At 36.3% G+C, this 22921-nt stretch overlaps 1 protein-coding gene across 1 annotated transcript in view; it reads left to right on the plus strand.

Moving 5' to 3' along the window:
* Positions 1–22921, plus strand: part of UBR5 (ubiquitin protein ligase E3 component n-recognin 5) — a 134694-nt gene that overhangs the window by 59202 nt on the left and 52571 nt on the right. Inside the window, exons 8-18 of the mRNA XM_061123639.1 lie at positions 82–231; positions 1977–2188; positions 11094–11210; positions 11295–11405; positions 11991–12145; positions 13462–13579; positions 17659–17846; positions 20027–20136; positions 21139–21251; positions 22556–22699; positions 22792–22903. Coding sequence (XP_060979622.1) covers positions 82–231; positions 1977–2188; positions 11094–11210; positions 11295–11405; positions 11991–12145; positions 13462–13579; positions 17659–17846; positions 20027–20136; positions 21139–21251; positions 22556–22699; positions 22792–22903 — 1530 coding nt within the window. The remainder of the gene's footprint in view (positions 1–81; positions 232–1976; positions 2189–11093; positions 11211–11294; positions 11406–11990; positions 12146–13461; positions 13580–17658; positions 17847–20026; positions 20137–21138; positions 21252–22555; positions 22700–22791; positions 22904–22921) is intronic.

Here is a 22921-nt window from a genome sequence, read left to right on the forward strand (position 1 = left end):
TGTTTTAACTTAAGGGATTTTTCAGTGGTCTACAGATTTTTTCTCTGTACCTGTTTCATTTATATTTGTTTCACTTTATAGAGGATCTTATGTCTCTTCTTGATGCTGACATTCATTCTGCCCACCCAAGTGTCATTATCGATGCAGACGCCATGTTTTCTGAAGACATTAGCTATTTTGGTTACCCTTCTTTTCGTCGGTCGTCACTTTCCAGGCTAGGCTCATCTCGAGGTAATTGTGCATTTATTTCTTGGTGGTTATTGGCTGACTGGAGAGCTAGTGGTAGAAGTCTTTGTATTTGAACTTTCAATATTACACTAGATGAAATCATTACTTATTAGTGTTCTTGGATGGTTTGGCATTAAAATAATTAATTTTGATTTTTGAAGAGCTACAGTAGAACTTTAGAGATGATTTTTATCTATTAATGCATTATAGAATACATATAAAGGATTATGTTTTACCTAACTATATTTTTAAATTTAGGAATATGGATTCTGAACTAAAAGCAGAATTCTACTTAACAGTGACATGCAGCATTCAGAAAATAAGTCTGTCTAGTTTATTTGATTAAAATAAGGTGTTTATTTTGTTCACTTTAAATCCTGGTTAGATGGAAGAGTAAAATATTAAAAAAGCTTATTGGAATGAGATTGATCAATAATAAATATATATAAATACTTAGCTTATTAAAGTACTATTTTCAGAAGTTAAAATCTTGAAAAGCTTTAGTTCATAGTAGAATTTAGAAAGATTTTGAAATTGTACAAACAGAAGCTTTTCTCTGTATATGTTGACAGATATTTAACTGGCATTTTAACTTTTTAAAGTCAGTATATTAACTTTTCAGAAAGTAAAACTCCTTGATTCAAATAACAGGAAGGAATCATCTGTATTATTTACTTATCATTAGTAAACTGGAAAAGATGCCATTTTATATTAAGACTGTGCTGCAAATGCCTACTACTTGGAAGCAGTTTTAAAACAACAGGCTTACAATGATCTTTTAGTATACTGAACCTATTATGGTAACAGCTTACAAATTCTTTAAAAATAAGTGAATATTTTACTGCCTTAAATGCATCAAGAATTACATTTCAAATATTCACTGTCTAACAAATAGCTCCTTCTAAATTGCTTCCTTTTGCTTTTCCTTAGGTCACTCTATGTGGGCATCTCTTTCAGTCTGAACCATATGAAATTGGTGGTACTTGACCATGTTTGACCTGCATGGATGGCAGTTTTATATGGTTCAACTTAATATTGTTTTTAATCCTTAATATCCAAGTCTTGGAAAGTTTATTTTAATTGCCTAGTTAAAACAGTAATGTGTGAGCAAACTGAAAAAAGCTTGTTTTAAAAAGTTTGGAAGACAGTTTCAGTGGTAGCCTTTTTATAAAACAGTCTTTCTATAAAGATTGTTAAAATAGAAAAAAATTAGTTTTCTCAAAATTTTTTAAATAAGACATCACAAAAGTCTGTAAAATTACTCTAAACAAAGATTATCACAAGTTTTATAGTTAATGGATTTTTATTTTACCCTTTTAAAGTTTATCCCCCTTCTATGTGTAGAATCTCTAACAAGTACTTTTTTTTGGTTTATGTATGTATCTAACATGTCAAAATTTTAATTTATGCATAGTTTCTGATAGATAAATTTTAAAAGTTATGGTAAGCATTTTAATGAAAACTAGAAGTTTAAAACTCCATGTAAAATGTCCAGAATCCAGTTTGAAGCAATTCTGCTCTAAAAGCATATATTTGGAATTCAGAAAAATGCTTAAAAAACTAGTTTACAATTTTCATACATTTACTTGAAAGAGTTAAATGTTTTGAATGTTGCATGTCAGGCTTATTAGATATATATTACATTAAATTCTTGTTGGTGGATAAACTGCTGTTAGTTGCATCCTGAAGGGTCTTTACTAGAGAGTGGCTTACTTTTATCCCACTGGTGTGACCCAATTGCATACCAGTTCTCCTTCTTCCCTTAGAGAGAGACTCTGAGCTGTTGCGTGAACGTGAATCCGTTTTACGTTTACGTGAGCGAAGGTGGCTTGATGGAGCCTCATTTGATAATGAAAGGGGCTCTACCAGCAAGGAAGGAGAGCCAAACTTGGATAAGAAGAATACGCCTGTTCAAAGTCCCGTGTCTCTTGGAGAAGATTTGCAGTGGTGGCCTGATAAGGTATTTGGAAAAAATCCCCATCTGGTCCATTTTAAATGGATTCCTGGCACACACATACCACCCCCACCCCACCCCCCATCCCCCCACCAAAAAAAAAAGGTTTCTGTGTTATTTCAGGTTTTTGTACTGTCATTTAAAATGCAGACATAAAGTGATGTTTTTGTTTGTTTTAAAATATAAATAATCTTGATTTGACACTGCAGGAATCATTTTAATGAGATGTGTTCAGTGGTGCTATATCTTTTTTCTACTTAATGAAGTAAATCGGAGGCATTAGGATGGTAGTTTCAGATAAGACATAAGCATGCTGTTTCAGGATTTCTTTTCTAGTGATGCTCGCACCAGTAACTGATGGTATACTTCTTGATAGAAATTTGTTTTGTGCTGTCGAATGGACCCAGTGTCTGCAGAGCAGGTTTCATTGATACAGACATGCATGTGAGGGCAAGATTAGGAATCTGTGTTTCTTTGATTAGTTAGCTTTCCTGATTGATGTCAGCGAATTCTGACAGGCTCTTTACTCTAAAAACTGTGGGAGACAAAGCAGGCTGGACAGGAAGGGACTGGAGGAGTGATGCTCTGCATCCTGAGGAGTGGCACATGGCGGGCTTCTAGATAGCAGCCAGGACTTAAGTGGTGTGAATCTTTAAAAATCCATCACTGCTGCAAGGACACATCCTGTTGATGGTTTGTAGGTTTCACTGTCTTAAGAGACAGGTGGTTCATTTTCATAGGTTCCTATAGGAGACCATATGCTGTCCATGTGTTTCTTGGAGTGCCTGTTTATTTCCAGAGCCAGTTGGATGAGAGATTCTTTTAAGTAGAAGTAAAAGAAGATAAAAACTTGGTTATCTGTAGCAGATAAGGACATTCTGATGTGGATTTCTTTTCTTTCTTTGAAGTTGAGTTTGGAATATTAAAGGGAAAATACTATTTAACTTTCTGAATTTGTTTATTTTTTATAGTTATTGTGAATCTTGATGTGGTTAATTTTCCTCTGTATTCAGCTCATGTGGAAAGTTTGAATGCAAGAAGGAACATGAATTTTAATCAGTCTCTTTGTGAGCAAAAGGTTATTCTGTTTTCTTTGGCAGCTGACTAAGTTTCCCTGAACTGCATTCTCTTACTTATTTCCATAAAACCAGAAATGTTCCGGTTTCTACTTATACCTCATATGGTAGAAGGTGACTTAAACCATTGGGCTTTTTCTTTTCTTTTTTTTATACATTGTTCTTTGTTTCCTGTTTCTCGAGAGCCTTGGTTGTATTAGGGCTGCATCTACTTTATATTGACAGGAAGTAAAGGAGGACTCCAGAATCTTGTTTTATAGTGCCATCACAAAAAAATTAACCTAGACTTCTTTAGCATGTATTTGAAAGTGTTTTGAGCAGTTGGGAGTTTAGTAGGACTTTTTCCTGGCCAGTGTACACTTTGTTAGTTAGCCAGTCTTAGTTGGCCTTTACTGATAGGCATGGTTTTAAGTACAGTTTGTTTTCAGAGGCAGTTACTAAGTTCATCATAAAATTTTAGGTCTTACTTAGTGTATTTCCATGGTTCGTTTAGACGTTGAATGAAGGAGAAATAGCAGTATGTGCAACAGAGTATGTCCTACCTATACCTTTAGGTATAAATGTTAAAATGTCACTGAATAAGAACCACCTTTTATTAGCTTGTGACTGAAATTTAGACATCAAAAAGTTCAGAGAATGAAAATAGCATAAGCCTAACTAAACTGATCAGTATTTTCCTGGTTTTCAGCAAACCATTAAGATGATTGTTTGTAAGGCTGAATGCTACAGTCAGAAAGAAAATGCAGAGTTAAGGGGGAAAAAACCTTGCTTTTGGAACAATGTGCAAAATTATTATTCAGGGACACAGGATAAATTCCACATGAAGAAATAGGTACTCTCTGGGTCCATATTTGTCCTCCTCAGTTGGAGATGGTGATCCCTGAGGAGTAGAAAAGGTTTTTGGGGGATGATTGATAGGCGATGGAGAGTGCAGGGAGATAGAGGATGTTAGCACACACTATTTGCAAGTTGTCTCTCTTTTTTGCTTTGGTTTTTTTTGGTGGTAGGAGGGAAAAGGAGTTGTCCTAGCTTAATTTCAGAAATGACCTAATTCCATATTTATCAATTGTAAGTTTGGTTAGTGTCCATGGTATTTTTCCTTCTTTTGTTAGGGTACCTGAGAAATTCCATTGTTAAATTAATTGGGATAATCTTGACTTTCCCATCACCTATTTAGAGGAACAGCTACTTCAGTTTCACCATTTTCTAGGCTAATAAAGCTGCTTTAATGGTGAAATGGGGAGTAGGAAATTGGTATAGCCATTCTGGAAAACAGTATGGAGATTCCTTAAGAAACTAAAAATAGAACCACTGTATAATCTAGCAGTTTCACTTTGGGGTATTATCTGAAGAAAATGAAAACACTTAACTGGAAATACATGTACTCTCATGTTCATTGCAACATTGTTTACAGTAGTCAAGATATGGAAGCCACCTAAGTGTTCATCAGTGGGTTGATACACACACACACACACACACACACACACACACACAAATATTATTCAGCCATAAAAAAAGAATGAAATATTGTCATTTTTGACAATATGGATAGACTTTGAGGGCATTATGCTAAATGAAGTTAGAGACAAATACCATATGATGGCACTTAAATGTGGAATCTTAAAAAAAAAAAAAAAAAGGAATCCTATAATAATAGAGAACAGATTGATAGTTGCCAGAGATGGGAAGGAGGGTAAATGGGTGAAGGGATTAAAAGATAGAAAGAAAAAAATAAATCAATGAATTTTTCCCCCCTTATTAACTTTTCAGCATTTTTTTTTTTAATAAGCATAATTGATAATTACGGAGATGTTGAAAGATCTGTGAAGGCAGATGTGAGGGTCATCCAATGAGTAACTGAGTAGCCTTGATTAAATACATATTGTTTTTTAGGCTTTTTGTTCAGGTGTTACGGTGAGAATTTTGTAGGAAGGCAGAACAACGTTAAATACTCTGGAATAAATACTGTAATAGAATTAGATACAGGAGGCTTTGGGGAATCACAGGAGGCCAGAGTGATTGCTAAGAGTTACTTCATCAACATGGCTCCGTTCTCATGTCTTGGCCATTTTTGAAATTTACTTTTCTCTGATTAGGAATTTAGTTCTATGTTGCTGAATGCCTACATTTAAGTTGTAACTATATATATATGTATGTAGTTGTACATACATATATATGTATGTGTGTGTATACACACACACCAACCTACTTAAAATAAGAATCTTAAAGTGAATTTATAAGGGAGTAAAAAAATGCATCTCCAATAATAATAAAGACTGTTAGAAATAAGACTGCAAAGATAAGAGCTAAGTGATAAATGCTGAAGGTGAAAGGGTGGAGAAAAATTGTAGGGTAATTCACGCTAAGTCAGTCTGCTGAAGTTGAACATAAGAACTTCCACATTGTGCTCTGTAACAAAAACAAACCTCCAGTTTAAGAGATGCTTACATCCTTTATTTTAAGTAAGCTGCCAGAGAAGAAGGGCTACCTTGATAGCTCAGATGATAAAGCATCTGCCTGCAATGCGGGAGACCTGGGTTCCATCCCTGGGTTGGAAAGATCCCCTGGAGAAGGAAATGACAACCCACTCCAATACTCTTCCTTGGAAAATCCCATAGATGGAGGAACCTTATAGGCTACAGTCCATGGGGTTGCAAAGAGTCAGACATGACTGAGCGACTTCACTTTCTTTCTTCTTTCCTAGAGAAGAACTTCATGAAAGTTGTATGGTGGGTGATGAGGAAACAACTGATTTAGGTAGTCAGTATTGTTAACTTACAGTCATATCCCTTACTGTTCTGGGTGTGTTTTCATAGAGTCTAGGGGAAATAATAAAATTTATTTCCCACCAGCCTTTTGAATTGTAGAGTTGTACATTATTCTCAATTTTCTTTGAATGGTGTTGAGAGGAAACAGTCCCATAATATTTGGCTCCTTAAGTTATTTGGAGCAACTTCACTGTTGGGACCAGTTGATCAAACTTGTTGGTCATGCTGCTTTGTTTTCAAGATTCTAAAAGTGAAAGGTGGGTGGGGGATTTAAATTGTCAGGTAGAAGCTACCAGGAAATGTTTGTTAAAAGTTAGGTAAGTGTATCACAAATGTAATTTAATAATGAAGTAAGCGCAAAGAGAGAAGTGATCATAAAACAGAAAAGAAGCCAGGCATAAGGAGAAGATGGGAAAGGTGAGGGGAAATGAAGTGTGAATAAGGACAGTAGATCAAACTGAGCCATGTAGCCTGTAGTTGTGTAATGTCCATTTCAGCCATAATACACAGTACAGTCTGCTGTTAGAGCTGGTACTCAAGTTGGGAGAACTCGTGTTTGTTGATAATAGGAAAGTTTAAAAAAAAAACAAACCAAGTTTTGTGGGGAGAAAATTAGGAGTAATAAGACCAATTTTTAACAAATAGAAGTCAAAATTAGTAGGAGTTCATATTGCTATGCTTAATGACTTAAACTAGGTAATTTTTATTATATTTTTAGCATTTGTCATCTCCTTTTGGGGAGAGACTGCTCATTTGGGTGATGACTTGTTTATTGTTTAGAGGATTGCAAATGTGTTGATTAGATTTAGCTTCTAAATGATTCGATTTTGTTTAAAGATAAAAAAGCTAGAAACTAGTGATCTTTAAGGAAATATGCATATGCATCTTTTCCATGTTGAAACAGGCCCCAGCTTGCACAGCAGCAGCCATTAATATTTCATTAAAACAGTAAAAGCATTGTTTTCTATGACATTCTGAAGTGTGTGAGCTAAAATACTGTGCCGCTGTGTGTATTTGATTGCTTTGTATTTCTCTACAAACTCATCTCAATCAGGCGAGAAACAATAGGTGATTTTTCCATCTTGCTTTGGTTGGTGGTTTGTGCTGTCCATCCACATTTGTCCATAATGGATGTTCAGGGTCTTCAGGATTCATTTACCTCAGGACTCATGAGCTGGGGCGCCCTGGCCCATCGTTGAGGGTTGCAGGCCAGTCAGTTCTGAGAGAGCCTCATACAGCGTACTCTTGCTATACCATGACTTGTTCAGGGTTGTACTGCTCTGGCAGGGCTTTTAGTCAGAAAGTTTGAGTTGAGATACGTTTGTTCAGTTATCAGTGTGCTCCTACTATGTTCCAGGTGCCAAGCTAGCCTATGGGAACGTAGAGGTAGATTTGTTATGGACCAGCCCACACGACTGAAGTGACTTAGCAGCAGCAGCAGCCCATGGGGAAGTCAGTATGGAAGACAAACATTGACATACAATGAAATGTGTTCATGGTACCACCAGTCCTAGGTTGAAGCTGGGAATCTGGTATTTAGAGGTTTAGAGTGGGGAATGACTAATACCACCTGGTATTAGATTTAGATTTGAGAGATTTGGCAAAATCTTCACAGAGGAGATGACCTTTAAGCAGCATTTCTAAGGTTAAGTGAGCGTTAACCAAGATGCAAAAGCATTCCAAGCATATCAGTATGGGCCTAGAGTCACGAAAGGATAGGGTGTGTTTGTGGAGCAGTGAGAAATTCGGAATTACTGCTGTGTGGTGGGAATAGGAGAAGAGCAAGATGGAGCAAGACCAGAGGGCCCTAGATGAAGAGTTAGGATGTTGTTCTGCAACAAAGTTCTTAGAGAAATGACATGATGAGATTGGTGGGGTTTTGTTTTGTGTGTTTTTAAGGAGACAAGCACTATTGGCATAGGAGAAAGATAGGAATAGGAACAATTCTATGCCTGTTCTTAACAGTTAAGAGACTGATAGAATTGTTTATAGAGAGGAATTGCAAGGATCTCAACGAAAGCAGAGGATGAGATGGTTGGATGGCATCACTGACTGAATGGACATGAGTTTGAGTAAACTCTGGGAGTTGGTGATGGACAGGGAGGCCTGGCATGCTGCAGTCCATGGGGTCACAAAGAGTTGGACACAACTGATTGACTGAACAAGCAAACAACTGAACAACCAAAGCAGTGGCAGTGAGGACAGAGAAAGAGAAGAATCTGAGGAGGAAGTTGAGACAAGGATAGCATTGATTTGCTAATCACCATATGGTTGCGAAGAGAGAAGTTGAAGAGAGGGCTCAGGTTCCTTTGTGGCTTTCCTATTCAGGGTGGACAGGTGGATGTCCTTCATGGAGATAGGACTGCAAGGGGCATGCAGCTTTGGAGGAGGTGATGAATTTATTTTGGAGATGTTATGTTGCTTTTACAACATCCAGGTAGTTTAGTCTGCAGGTTAGTCTAGAGATGGGAGAATGACACGTTGAACAGCATGGTGCCCAGTCACATACAAACCTGAGGGTGGAGCATAATTTGAATAAAGGGACAAGGACAGAATCTGGATCAGGGAGTACAGGGTGGTACAAAGGAAATGGAGAAAACAATCATGAAGATATAAGGAAGAACAGAAGAGGGTAATGACAGTAGTGACCTGTGAACAAGAGAGAGGAAAGGTTCTCGAACTTGGGATGCACAGGGTCACATAGTTCCGAGTTTAAAGAGAAGATGGGCTGATTGATTAAATGCATGTGTTGGGAGAGTGTGTGACTTCTCAGTTCTATCTCACTGCAACAAAGATTTGAAATGGCAGACTAGTGTTGCAGCTCAGAATTTTATTCAGTAAACAAAGGATAGTACACTCTTGAGGTGTGAGGGTGGGCCACCCCAAAGGAGAAGCCTCAGCCCATCTTCAGTTCAGTTTAGTTCAGTCATTCAGTCGTGTCCAACTATCCCATGGGCTAGAGCACGCCAGGCTGTCCATCATCAGCTCCTGGAACTTGATCAAACTCATATCCATTGAGTCAGTGATGCCATCCAACCATCTCATCCCCTGTAGTCCCCTTCTCCTCTGCCTTCAATCTTTCCCAGACCAGAATCAGGGTCTTTTCTAAGAAGTCAGCTCTTCTTGGCTTCCTCTTTTTATAGTTTTGTCTCCTTCCCCACTCCCCCCACCCCACCCCTGCATGCCCTATGCAAATTAGGGCTAGCCAGGAAGGGGGCATGTTTGTTTCACCTGAGGTTCTCACTCAGGTCCACGGATTTTTCCTTTGTTCCTTTTTCTTGGGCTTTTCCCTTTCTTTGTCTTTTAGCTATTGCCATTTTGGACTCCTTTTTCCTATTTTAACTACCTGATACATGGAGCATTGATGTGGCTGTTGAAAGACTAAGTGTCACTGTTAGTGAAAGCCAGTAAGGTGAAACGTATGCCAAGTAATAGTTCACTTTACTGTGAGTAAGACTGAGGGAAGACTAGTTTGGATGGTTGTTGGGGTAATAAGAGTGAGTTGCATCCACTTGTGTCTGTGAGTTATCCTTAAAACAGTGGAGAGGGACACTTCTTTCTCTGAGATTGTGGGGAGGGGAAAATGTTGTTTTTTCATTAAGTATACTGGGAGATAGGGAGTCAGTTGGTCCAATTCCATCATCTTTTTAACCAAGGGGTTGAGAAGGAATTATGAGGTTAGAAGTGTTAAAATTTGATGCAGTCATCCTGGAGAAAGTAGACAGTGGTTTTCAGATACCTATGGTGAAGGAAAGAGTATAATTGCTAAGTTGGAAAATTTCAAATTTGGTCTCTTCTGCATCCCTCCATAGGTACAGCAGATGTGACTTGAAAGTAGAGCTGACTGGCACTGGTAAAATAAAAGATTAAAATTAGTGTTCTTTTTGTATGGCTCTGAAGTGTAACCTGTTGTTATTGTCAGTCTTGGCAGGCTGTAGCTGAGTCCCATAACCCATCTGAGATTGGAATTTGATAGAAACTTTAAAAATACTATTAGTTCCATGTACTCCTGAGCCAGAATTTCAAGTTGAACAGAAGTTTTGCAGTAGCAAAAATACAACGTAAAATCTGTTATTGGCAAGTTTTGCTGTGAGATTTCAGGGTAGTTTTATGACTGATCTCTCTGGCCTTAATGTTAAAAAATTTATCACTTTATCATTGATGTTTATTAACACTGTTTAAAGTTTGGAAAATTTAATTGCATTCCAACTTATTGTGCATTCTTTAAAACTAAGTGAACTTTTACCTTTAAAAGCAACGTGGACAGTTGTTTCAGGAGCTTGGAATGGCCTCCAGGGAGGAAGTCTTCTTTTTTGATACTCGACTTTCCTAATCAACTCCTTAGTCTGTTTTTTCTTCATTTATTCAACACGTTTATCAAGTGTCTGCTCTGTTCACTGTTCTAAGAATGGGGGATACAGTGGTGAGCAAGACGAAGCTTATATCTGAGTGAAATAGACTAAGCATGCATGCTCAGTCATGTCCGACTCTTTGTGACCCCATGGATTGTAACCTGCCAGCCTCCTTTGTCCGCGGGATTTTCCAGGCGAGAATACTGGGATGGGTTGCCATTTCCTTCTCCAGAGGATCTTTCTGACCCAGGGATCAAATCCACGTCTCCTGCATTCCAGGTGGATTCTTTACCACTGAACCACCAGGGAAGCCTGAAATAGACTATCAATGAGTAAATATAATCTATCAAGTTGTGAAATGCTATGAACTAAAAGGAAAGCAGAGTAAGGAGATGGAATATTAAGAGTGCTGATTTTGGAGATGGTGTGGTCAGGGAAGATCTCACTTGAGCAAACTTGATTTGAGGAGAAAGAGAGAGAGTCACTTGAAAAACAAGGCAGGAGACCAGTAAGAACCAATAAGGCGGGATCCTGGCAAGAGCAGGAAGAAGGCCAGTGTGACTGGAAAAGGGTGAGTTGAAGGAGGGGACCTTGCTAAAGTGGTTTATGTGTTCACATAATTAATCCAGATTAGATGTAGTAATTAATGTGATGTATCCAAATTATCAGGTTTGGCAGTTGTTATATTTATACTACTGTATTATTTTCACTATAGGATGGAACAAAATTCATCTGTATTGGGGCTCTATATTCTGAGCTTTTGGCTGTCAGCAGTAAAGGAGAACTTTATCAGTGGAAGTGGAGTGAATCTGAGCCTTACAGAAATACACAGGTATTTCATTATATTAAATCTTGCATTAAGTAGCTTTCCAAATCAGTATACAAAATGGTAATCACTTTTCTTATGCTTTCAAAGAATCCTTCCTTACATCACCCACGAGCAACATTTTTGGGGCTAACCAATGAAAAGATAGTTCTCCTGTCTGCAAATAGCATAAGAGCAACTGTAGCTACAGAAAATAACAAGGTATGACATCCTGTGGTAAACATTTCTTAAATTCTTGATTTTCTTCCTCTCCCTGCCCCTTTTCCATCTTTTCATTTCTATCTTTCTAACTTAAACCTACAAATACCAAGTGTCTTAGGCCTTAGTACTGTAATCCAGTGTATAATCTTTTCTGTTTTATCTCTGTTTTATAATTCAGTTTCAGAGATATCTTTCTACTTTAAGGGAAGAAAAAATATTCAAGCTAAGTGCTGACAAAAGAGATACTGAAGGGTTACCATAGAGGAAGTATAGCTATTATAGTATATCCTCAGATTATCAGTTTGACTTTAGAGTCACTAAATTCTTTTAAAAATTGTTGGAGCAGATGTTTATTTTCAATTAATGCCTTAGAACCATCTATTTTAGTACTTAGTGTTTTGATTGATTTGTGTGAAGGAAGTATTTTAGTTTCTAGTCTTATTAAGAACCTTTTCCTAATTACTTGTTTTCCTATCCTTTAGAATTCTGGTCCACAGTGTAGATATTCCTTGCTCTTTTTTTGACCACAGTCCCTTTGAAAAGATTACGTGTTTTTACTTGAGCTTGTGATATTGTATTCTTCAGGTTGCTACCTGGGTGGATGAAACTTTAAGTTCTGTGGCTTCTAAATTAGAGCACACTGCCCAGACTTACTCAGAACTTCAGGGTGAACGGATTGTTTCTTTACATTGCTGTGCCCTTTATACGTGTGCACAGCTGGAGAACAATTTATACTGGTGGTGAGTATCACAGAGTCGGTATTTCTTACCAGTGGAGGCTTTTATGTACATTACTGTTGTTCAGTCATGTCCGACTCTTTGCAACCCTATGGACTGAAGTGCCCCAGGCTTCCCTGTCCTTCATCATCTCCCAGAGTTTGTTCAAACTCATGTCCATTGAGTTGGTGATGTTTATGTACATAGATAGGTGCTTTAAGTAGTCAAAGCAATAGAGAAGTTCAGTTGAAAGATAATGCTTTAGACTCACAGACATAGAAAACAAACTTGTGGTTATCAAAGGGGTAAGGGGGCTTGGGAGAGATAAATTAGGAGTCTGGGATTAGCAGATACAAACTACTATAAACAGTTAAACAGTAAGCTCTTAATAGCACAGGGAACTATGTTCAGTATCCTATAATAAACCATAATGGTAAAGAAAAAATAGAATATGAAAAGAATATATACATATTGTATACTTTATATGTATTATACATATACTCTTTTTCATGTTCTATGTATATGTAGAGCTGAATCACTTTGCTGTGCACCAGAAACTGATGCAACGTTGTAAATCAACTATACTTCAATTAAAAAAAAAAGATGCTTATACAGAGGGAAATTTTCACCTTGGAGCAAAGTAACATTGAAAATAAACCTTAAGATTAAAAAAAGGTTACAAAAATAATATATACTTAGTGACTATAATTATGAAATTTTTAAAAAGTATAAGTAGAAATAAAAATCACTTACAATCCTACAACCTGAATATAACTATTGTTAACATTTTGGGGATGTTTTATTAATTTTATTGGTATATATAAATGTGTATTTTGCTTTTGCTTAATTAGAAACAGTATTTTTCATACTTTTTTCATTTAACAGTAACATAAAATAGAAAGTTATTAAAGTATTTCATTGCCTGAATATTCTGTGCCTCACTTTATTCCTTTAATTTTCAAAAGGGACTTTAAATATGTTTTCTGTTGTGTTTTAAAAAATCAGCAACTTTGCATTAGTAGAAATAACATAGGGAGATCTAATTAAAACAATTAAATTAGTTAAACTAATTAAACAGAAGAAAATGTCAAATGATGAATTTCCTGTAAATTTTAATCCTTAATGATTAAATAAGGGCTAATAAAAGTTGGTCCAATTATATACTGTCAGACCTGTAATCAAGTTATTATTAATAAGTTGCACATGTTAATATTATACTGAGGCAAAAATGTTAGAGAAGGAATATACCAGTAATAGTTAAATACAATGTGTGAAATTTTAGATTTGTTTAATGGCTTCTTTGCTGCTTATTTGTCCAATTTTTTGCTCTTCACTTTCAGGGGTGTAGTGCCTTTTAGTCAAAGGAAAAAAATGTTAGAGAAAGCTAGAGCAAAAAACAAAAAGCCCAAATCTAGTGCTGGTATTTCTTCAATGCCGAACATCACTGTTGGTACCCAGGTAAGTGATTAGAATTAAGTCTATCTTAAAGGACATTGTTGCTCTTCAAAATCAATTTCTTCCCCTGTAGTTAATTCCCCAATAGACAGTTTTATAAATGAATGTCATTTTGAGGGACCAAGTCCTAGTAGTATGTATGTGCCACATCACTTTTTATTCAATAACTGAGTCACGTATAGATTCTGCCCTGATGTCAGTTGGTTTTCCTGTGGGGCAGGGATCCTAGATTTGCCTGATTTTAGGAATCATTCTGTACTTAACTGTATAGCCAGGAACTTTTATTCCTTCAGTTGATTGGTGGTAGGACCCAGTCTTCATTGTGTTTAACAAACATACCAGATGATTCTTAATGACCAGGCAGTTTGAAAGATTTTGCTCTCTGGTCATACTGTCAGCATGAGACAGGAGGTTTCATCAAATCCCTGTGCTTCTACTAGTTTCTGTGTTTTGATTCTGAGATGGTTTTGAAGCAGAAATCAGAGTTCTTGTTCGCAGAGCCAAAGAATGAAATCCATGAACACAAATACTCACAGTAGCAAGTGAATAGGATTTATTAGAGAGGAGGAAAGTACAAAGCTCTCAGCATAGACACTGAGAGAGGGGGTAAAGAGTCCCCCCCAAAACGCGGGGATTACAGCAATTTTATATCTTTACCAGTATTAATCTGTACATTTTTGGTTGGTTCCTGTCCTTAAAATCTGTTATTTTTAACCAATCAATTTAAAGGTCCAGATGCTTAACTTAGCATCTTTATGGCTTCTCTTGATCCTCGGATTAAGTCACCACCCTTCTTCATGCCCACTGGCCATTTTATAATAGACCAAATGTGTGGGTTTAAGATTAATGATCCCCAGTTGTTTTTTCCTCAGCATATGAAACAGAAGTTAATTACTGCTGTTCCCTGGATCTGAGTGCTGATAATTTATCAGTCAAAGACGTAGTGCTAACTGCTAAATCTCTCAGTTGTGTCTGATTCTTTGTGACCCTCTGGTAGCCCACCAGACTCCTCTGTACATGGGATTCTCCAGGCAAGAATACTGGAGTGGCTTGCCGTTTGCTCTTCTAGGAAATCTTCCCAACCCAGGGATTGATCGCACCTCCGTTATGTCTCCTGCATTGCAGACAGGTTCTTTACCACTGACACTACCTGGGAACCCAGACCAAGGATACATTCCAGGAATTGGGGACAAAGGGTATAGCTTTAGGCTAATGGAGGGAGATGTTTATTGAAAACAAGGTTTCAGAGTCCTACACTGCCTAACAATTTCTACCTCACTTTTAGGCTCATATATATCTGATGGAAGGTGATTTTCTAGTATCCCAGTGGTTCTCAAAGTGTGATCCAGGGACTCCTGCTGTCTTCTCAGCTCTTTCAGGGGATCTGTAGAGTCCTTCTTTTTCCAGTTACCTATCTTTGTTAAGGCTGAGTTGTCTTTATATACTTTAGCTAAAGTAACATATCATGGCAAATTGAATGCAAAAAGCATACCTGGGACTCCAACTGTCTTACATTAAATTAGACATTGAGATCTACAAAAATGTAAACAATGCTACTTTTCTTGGCTGATTTTTTTAAAAATGTAGTTTTTTTTTTTAAAATAAATTATGCATGTTAACATAGGGTTTTTAAATTTTAAGTAAATACTTAAAGTTATCAATTTTAATTACATGTTAAATACCAACTATAACCCATATAAATGAAACATTTTGGGGTCCTTGGTAATATTTAATGGGGTAAGATAGTCTTGAGACTGAAAAAGTTTAAGAACTACTGTTATACTTCTGATTCATTAGATTCTTATAGGAATTTACCTTCAGGATAAAAGTTGATGTTTATATTATTATAGCAAGTGCTGCAATGAGTATTTAAGGACTTAAATCTCTTTTGTTGCATGACATGGCACTAATTCCCTCATCTAACATTTTTTTTTAATTCAGCTTTTTCACTATAAGATGGTATCATTTACATTACCTGTTTCTTACAAAGTAATTACTAGTTTAGCTGTTAGTTTTGTCTAAAATTCAGTTTAATAATGTATTTGTTAATATTTGTTTGGGGCTTCATTTTCTTTTTTTGTCCTATTCGTGGTTGTCTTGTTCTGGTTCCTTTGTAGCCTTGCAGCTAGGAAGTTTTTAGTGATGACACATTATTTTGGTTATTTGTTGTTTAGTCTTAATTATTTATGTCAGTTGCTTCAGACAGATCTCTCACTTCTAGTGGCTAAACTTTACTTATTCAGTTCACATACTGATCTCTTATGTTTCCAAAATTCCTTATTTATTCAACTCACGTATTAGCCGGATATCCTAGCAGATGCCTTATTAGCATATAGGATGACATTACTATAGACAGGGAAGAAAGAAAAAATCCTTTAAATGTGCACTGAAGGAAAACTTTAAGCAAAATAGCTTGGCATTAAATTGCTGGAAAAGAGCAGCATATTCCAATACTTCAGTGCAGAGTTAAGGTTCTGTTTTGAAGTGTAGGAAGCAGGAGGATTAAGGCAGCCATGGCCACAGAATGGGGAAGCGTTCATATGTTAGCATCAGAAAGAATTGTTGATCGGCTTCCCTGGTGGCTCAGAAGGTAAAGCATCTGCCTGCAACGCGGGAGACCTGGGTTCAATCTCTGGGTTGGGAAGATCCACTGGAGAAGGAAATGGCAACCCACCCCAGTACTTTTGCCTGGAAAATCCCATGGACGGAGGAGCCTGATAGGCTACTGTGCAAAGGGTCGCAAAGAGTCGGACATGACTGAGCAGCTTCACTTCTAAGAAAGAGTTTGCAGCAGCACCTGCATTCACAGATCGTAACTGTTGAGAGTAGTTTGTTTAGCAAATATTCCTTGCATGTCTGTCATGTACTGGATATATACCTCCTTGTCTTTAAGGTGCATTTATTTTTATTCTAAGATATTAATAACTTTCTCTCTAATATAGTTTGCCATATTTCTTTTATAATTATAGCCTTCTTATTGATCCTCTTTCAGGACTTAAGCTTTCACCGGCATTTTTTGAAAATTTATGGATGAAACCTCTCTTTTAAGTCAAGTTAAGCATACCCTTTCAAGAAGTTGTCTCTTAACTATTCATTCTATGCCACAGAATTGTATTTAACGATAGAACTTTTATTCTTTGTCAGTATTTCCAGTTCCTATACTCCTGTGTGCTACCTTCTTCTGTATGACTTCTATTTAATTATAACTCCCACCCCCAAAATCTTTATATATGCCACAGTCAAGTATAAGGTAATCATTAGTTATTGAATGACTGAACAGAATGTCAGTAAGTTTTGGGCTACTTTAGAAATCAAAAGAGATTTCCAGAAACAATGTTCATATCACAGTAGTAGCTTTTGTTGGTGCATTTGGCAGGGCCACCTTACGAGTTACTGGTTTTAGAGTATGACCTGGGGGTACTCCCTGGCAATGAGAATTTATAGGTTTTTCACTCTTGAACTCAGTTAACTTCTAACACTAATGTCTACATATTCTGTTTTTTTTTAATGTAAGAGAAAACTTACATTATCTAGTTCAAATTCTAGCTTATAGAAAACAATCTTCTGAGGGTAACAAATACCTGTAGAGGTGAAGTTTATGGAGCCTATATATAGCATCATGAATTAAGGGAGAAAATAATTTCAAATTATAATAAACCAAAAAATTAATTGTTTTGTTTACATTTTACTTTTAATAACCTTTGTAGTTTCTTCTCTAATGTTTCTCTTCTATGTACTTATGCAGAATGGTCAGGGTATTTGCTGCATGAAATATCAGTTCAGTTCAGTCACTCAGTCGTGTATGATTCTTTGTGACCCCATGGACTGCAGCATGCCAGACTTCCCTGTCCATGACCACTCCCGGAGCTTGCTCAAACTCTTATCCATCGAGTCAGTGATGCCATCCAGCCATTTTATCCTCTCCTCCTGCCCTTCACTCTTTCTCAGTATCAGGGTATTTTAGTTTGTTTTTAGCAAGTGTGCTAAAATTATTCCTGCTCTTTGATTTTGGGAACACATAACTCTTCTAGTTTGTTTAAGAATTATGTCATTCTGATGGTGATTTTTCTTTTGTTTGCTAGGTATGCTTAAGAAATAATCCTCTCTATCATGCTGGAGCAGTTGCGTTTTCAATTAGTGCTGGGATTCCTAAAGTTGGTGTCTTAATGGAGTCGGTTTGGAATATGAATGATAGCTGTAGATTTCAACTTAGATCTCCTGAGAGCTTGAAAAGCATGGACAAAGCTAGCAAAACTACTGAAGCTAATAAGTAAGTACTGTGTCTTAACTAATCTTGATTTTTCTAGTTTGCTTTGTATGTGAAGGAAGATAATCAAGGGAGACTTAAGAGAGGTGTATGGTGACTTAGAAAAGTGTTAACATGTGGGGGTCTTGTTAAGATCCCCACGAGTTTTGACAGGAACTGGTAAAATTTATTACTTGCAGTTTTGTTAATATTTGTATATTACAGTTATTCTTAATGTTTAGTGGCCAGAAGGGCCAATGTAGAGTTCTCTCTTGATGTCTTTGTTTGATCATTAGAGTGTATCGTTTGAAGGTGGTATAGAGCAGTGACAATGTGTTCAGCCTTACTGTCTTAGGTGACTTTTTCCTACTCTCTTCGTGTGTAATCATCTTAATTTCTACCTAACATCTTGCCTGCATCTTGATCACTGGAAGGGTTTTATAGGTTAATGTACTGGGGAGGGAAATTCTATAAAGGATTTTTGTGAACTTTGGGGTGGGGGATAATGTGAACAGAAATAGCACTGAATTGTATAAAACCTACATTCTGGAGCTAGCTTACTATTTGGGAGCCATGTACAGATCTTTACACCTGTACTTTTAGAAGCATCTACTCATCTTTAAAAATACTGTGTATTATAATTTGGCTGTTTGGTACTTGAGCTTTAATAAAGTTTCAAAATAGCTTTTTTCTTAATTTTATAAAAATACATGAACATTATAGAAATATGGAAAAGTAATATCACATTGCAGAAATAACATTTTAAATATTTTGATGTACTCTTTTTCTAAATGTATACAAGCAATTGAAAAGAAATGATTCGGACTATACATACAGGGTTTTACATTTCTGTAACTTTTTAGTTCAAATGAATATAATGATTGTACAAGGATTACTGCTAAGTTTAAAAATATTCTTTTGTAATTCATGCCTAATTAAAGTTTTTTGCTTTGTGCTTTAGACTCTATCTTGTTTTTAAAAATAGATTTATAGACTTTCTCTCTGCTTATATTGATTCTTTTTTTAATCTTAAAAGCAGCATTTATGAAACCTTGTAAAGGGTATTTGAAATCTTTTTGATATGCATAAAATGAGATTAAAACAGGTTGTATTTACATTTTGTTACTAAGATTTTCAGAATCTTCCTTGAAATTTGCCATCTATATTAATATACTTAGTAAAAGAGCTAAAGTGAAATTAAATGTTAAGACGGTAATAATTTTCATGTCAATAGACTCTTCTAGTCATGGAAATATGTTGACTTTAAGCATGCTAGTGATGAGTCAGTACTGGCTGGTTTCCACCATCACAAGATTTGCAGAGCAGCCATGAGTATTCATGTATGCTTGTACGGAGCACATTGCTAAGATGCTTGTGAACATAACGATGTTTTTCTCTGGACTGTTTTCTAAACTCAGGTGAAATTCCTGATGGGAATAATAGGAGATGAGAGGATTAAGATGATGGCCCTGATTATAATATATACCAGAATGATCTGTATATGACAAATTTTTGAGTAATACATGACTTTTCTTTGTAAAAATTTACTTCTGCCATTTAATGAATAAAAACGTTTTATTTTTTATCATCTGTAGTTGCTATAGTTATCTTCTCAAGTATAGCATTAATGAAATAACTGACGGAAGAGGGATAGTTTATTAATACTATAGTTTTCCATTTCAGTTACAGCAGGTGGTTATTCTTGAACTATCTGGTGGTTAACAAACTTTTATAAACCATTGCAAGTAGAGTTTTTCTTTTGAACTCTAGGAAATTAATGATCTGGAGGACTTTTTATTTATTTGCCTTTATCATCTTTTCAGTTAAACTGCTGTATGCAAGTCAGGGTTCAGTAAAGTGTGAAACTTGTTTGCTCGAGAGGCTTATGATAAAGCTATGTAGACAAATTGAGTGTAGCTTCTGTTGTTATTCCTAGATAAGGCTTATCTGAATCATTGTTCCAAGTTGTTGATAGCTTCACATAGTGTATTTCTTTCCTGCTTTAAAACATTATTTAAAATTTGAGATGTGCACTGTGTATCTTTTTTAGTACCTTGCATTCTAAAGAATAATGCAGTTTGTACAAGTTTTTACTATTTCATTCCCTTTTGAGAATAAACTTGAGTCTTATTATATAAGCCATTTGATAAGTTCTTGATGTTTTATTTTCCTAATTATAAAGAGAATGTTGTTTCTAACTGCAGGCCTGAAAGTAAGCAGGAACCAGTGAAAACAGAAATGGGTCCCCCACCATCTCCAGCATCTACATGCAGTGATGCATCTTCCATTGCCAGCAGTGCATCGATGCCATATAGTAAGTTTTATGTGTAGTGTACATTGGTCAAAATAGGGTGCCAGGCACACAGCTGTGTAGCTGTGTTCGGTTTGTGTTTCTGATTGGAGACAGCTCAGACTATTTTTAGTATAAATCTTTTAGTTTAAATTGTGCTCCTACTAGTTTGATTTTTTAAAATATTTGTTTATTTACTGAACTACAAGGCTTATGGGGCTTGCAGGATCTTCGTTCACTGACCAGGAATCAAACCTGTGCCCTCTGCAGTGGAAGCGCAGAGTCCTAACCACTGGACCACTAGGAAAGTCTAGTGGTCTTATTTAAATGTAAAAACAATAGTTATAGTGTTGACTATTCTTATTTTTGAGAGTTATAATTTTCCACAGTATATAAAATGTACTGCAGTAATAGAAGGAAATAATGGCCACTCTAGAATATCTGCCTATCTTTGTTGAGCCTGTTATTGTAAATTGGTTATGGCCTGGTCACAACTTTTGCCCAGAATTTGTAGAATTTATAAACCGAGGTTTGCTACTGCACCTTGGATATAAAGAAGTTGTGTTTTTTTTTTTAAGCTTTCCAAAATAAATGTATTTTTTACTTGTGGTTGCTTCATACTTGAAATTGAAAGTTACTAGTCATTTTAATAGTCTTGTGTTAATTTTAAGGACAGCCCAACATATCTTCCTTTTTTAAAACTTGGTCCCATAGCCCTAATTTTGAGGGTCCAAAACAAGCTTTAAGTTTTTAAATTTTTTGCAGTTGTTTACTATGTGTTAATATTGTTAAGCATTAATGAATGAATTCATAAAAAGTGAATTTTTTTTTTTTTTTTACCATGAGTTCATCTAAGTGAAAGTTAGTCACGAAACCTCAATTCAGAAGGCAGTAGTTTGTGAAATATGTTAGATATCTCAAATATGTATCCCTTTACAAATGATCTTTTTTCATATATTTAGATAAAATCTATAAAGTCTCTTTCACATTTTCTTTTTGGTACTTACCATTTTGTTGTTGTCTAAGAACGACGACGGTCCACCCCCGCCCCCAAAGAGGAGGAAAAGGTGAACGAAGAGCAGTGGTCTCTTCGGGAAGTCGTTTTTGTGGAAGATGTTAAGAATGTTCCTGTGGGCAAGGTTTGTTCAGAATATCTAAGAATTAATTACTAAGTGAACTCTAGTGGTATCGATTATCAAGGAGTTTATGGTTGGTGAGTGCTCATCAGCCCTTTCCTCCAGGCTGCCTTGACTGTCACCTCTCATCTCTCTGGCCCCGTCCTCCCACCTGATGCACCTGTCTCCTTTGTCCCTGACAGATGGACCGATGGTGCTGCTGCCTGTCCTTGAGCATTAATGGTGATAGGCTGCTTTTTAAAAAAACATTATTTTGAAATAATTTTAGATTTACAGAAAAACTGAATATAGATAACATTTTTTGGTACAGTCTGTTCTTTGGGACTGATAATACAGCGTTTTTATGGAGTTGATCTTTCATAACATTTATAAATCTTACTACTATCTTTAAGCTTCCACTTTCTCTTGTGTTCTTCCTAGAGAGGGTCTTGGTCTCGGAGAAACCAAGTGGATAGAGTTCATCAGCTGGAATGTTATTAACTTCATCTTTGTCTTCACACATTCTTAATACAAAATGGGATGATAGCTATAGAATATCTGCAATGTAAATCTTTTCCTGATAGCTTTTTACTTTCTTAAATGTGATGGTCTTTTCTTTATACTTAAAGGACTGATAATTTATGTCCTGCCATTTACAAAGGCTTTTCTCATGTACTATTCCATTTGATTTTTCAAATAGAACTCTAGTTTATGGGAACCTTTTTTTTTCCCTAAGAAGATCCCACTGGCTTAAAAGTAGTAAGTAACAGAAGTGGGACTCAGGTATTCTGACTTCAGGTGCTGTGCTCAGCTTTTTGTGCATTGCTCGCTCTTACTTTGTCCATTATGGTAGCTATTGGCCAGATATATGTAGCAAATTAGACTTACTAAAATCAGTAAAATTTAAAAAGTCAATTTCCCGTCACATCAGCTCCATGTGCTCAGTAGCCACTTCTGGCTAATGGCTGTCATGTTGGACAGCATGGATGTAGAGCGTTAGACCGTCATCACAGAAGTTCTTTTGCACAGTGGGGTTCTAATAACGAGGGAGGGTAGGAGGAATTTGTGGATTGTACTTGATTGCTAAAAATCCACACACTAATCACTGGCTGTGTGGGTCAGTTTTCCTGCAGAAAATATGTCTTGGATTTAGACATCAGCAATAAATTTGGTGAGTGTGTTCAGATTAATTTTATAACTTGATGATCATTGAAGAAATATAAGGAATTTAATGCCTTCAGTGTTAAATTTTCTCAATGAATATAACTTGCATATTGATTTCATATGAGTTAGTGTTAACATTTTTATCATATCTACCTGTATTCTAGGTGCTAAAAGTGGATGGAGCCTATGTTGCTGTAAAATTTCCAGGAACATCCAGCAATACCAACTGTCAGAGCAGCTCTGGTTCAGATGCTGACCCTTCTTCTCTCCTGCAGGATTGTAGGTTACTTAGAATTGATGAACTGCAGGTAAGTATGGAGGAGTCACCCACTCAGCAGTTGAATGTTAGGACCCTGAGCATTACAGATTTGAGAGTAAAATTCATTTTTGTGTCACGCAGGTTGTCAAAACTGGTGGAACACCAAAAGTTCCCGACTGCTTCCAAAGGACTCCTAAGAAGCTTTGTATACCTGAGAAGACAGAAATATTAGCAGTGAACGTGGATTCCAAAGGTAAAGATTTTGTAACTT

Source organism: Dama dama, chromosome 21, assembly GCF_033118175.1.
Source record: "Dama dama isolate Ldn47 chromosome 21, ASM3311817v1, whole genome shotgun sequence".
In the NCBI taxonomy this organism is placed as follows: Eukaryota; Metazoa; Chordata; class Mammalia; order Artiodactyla; family Cervidae; genus Dama; species Dama dama.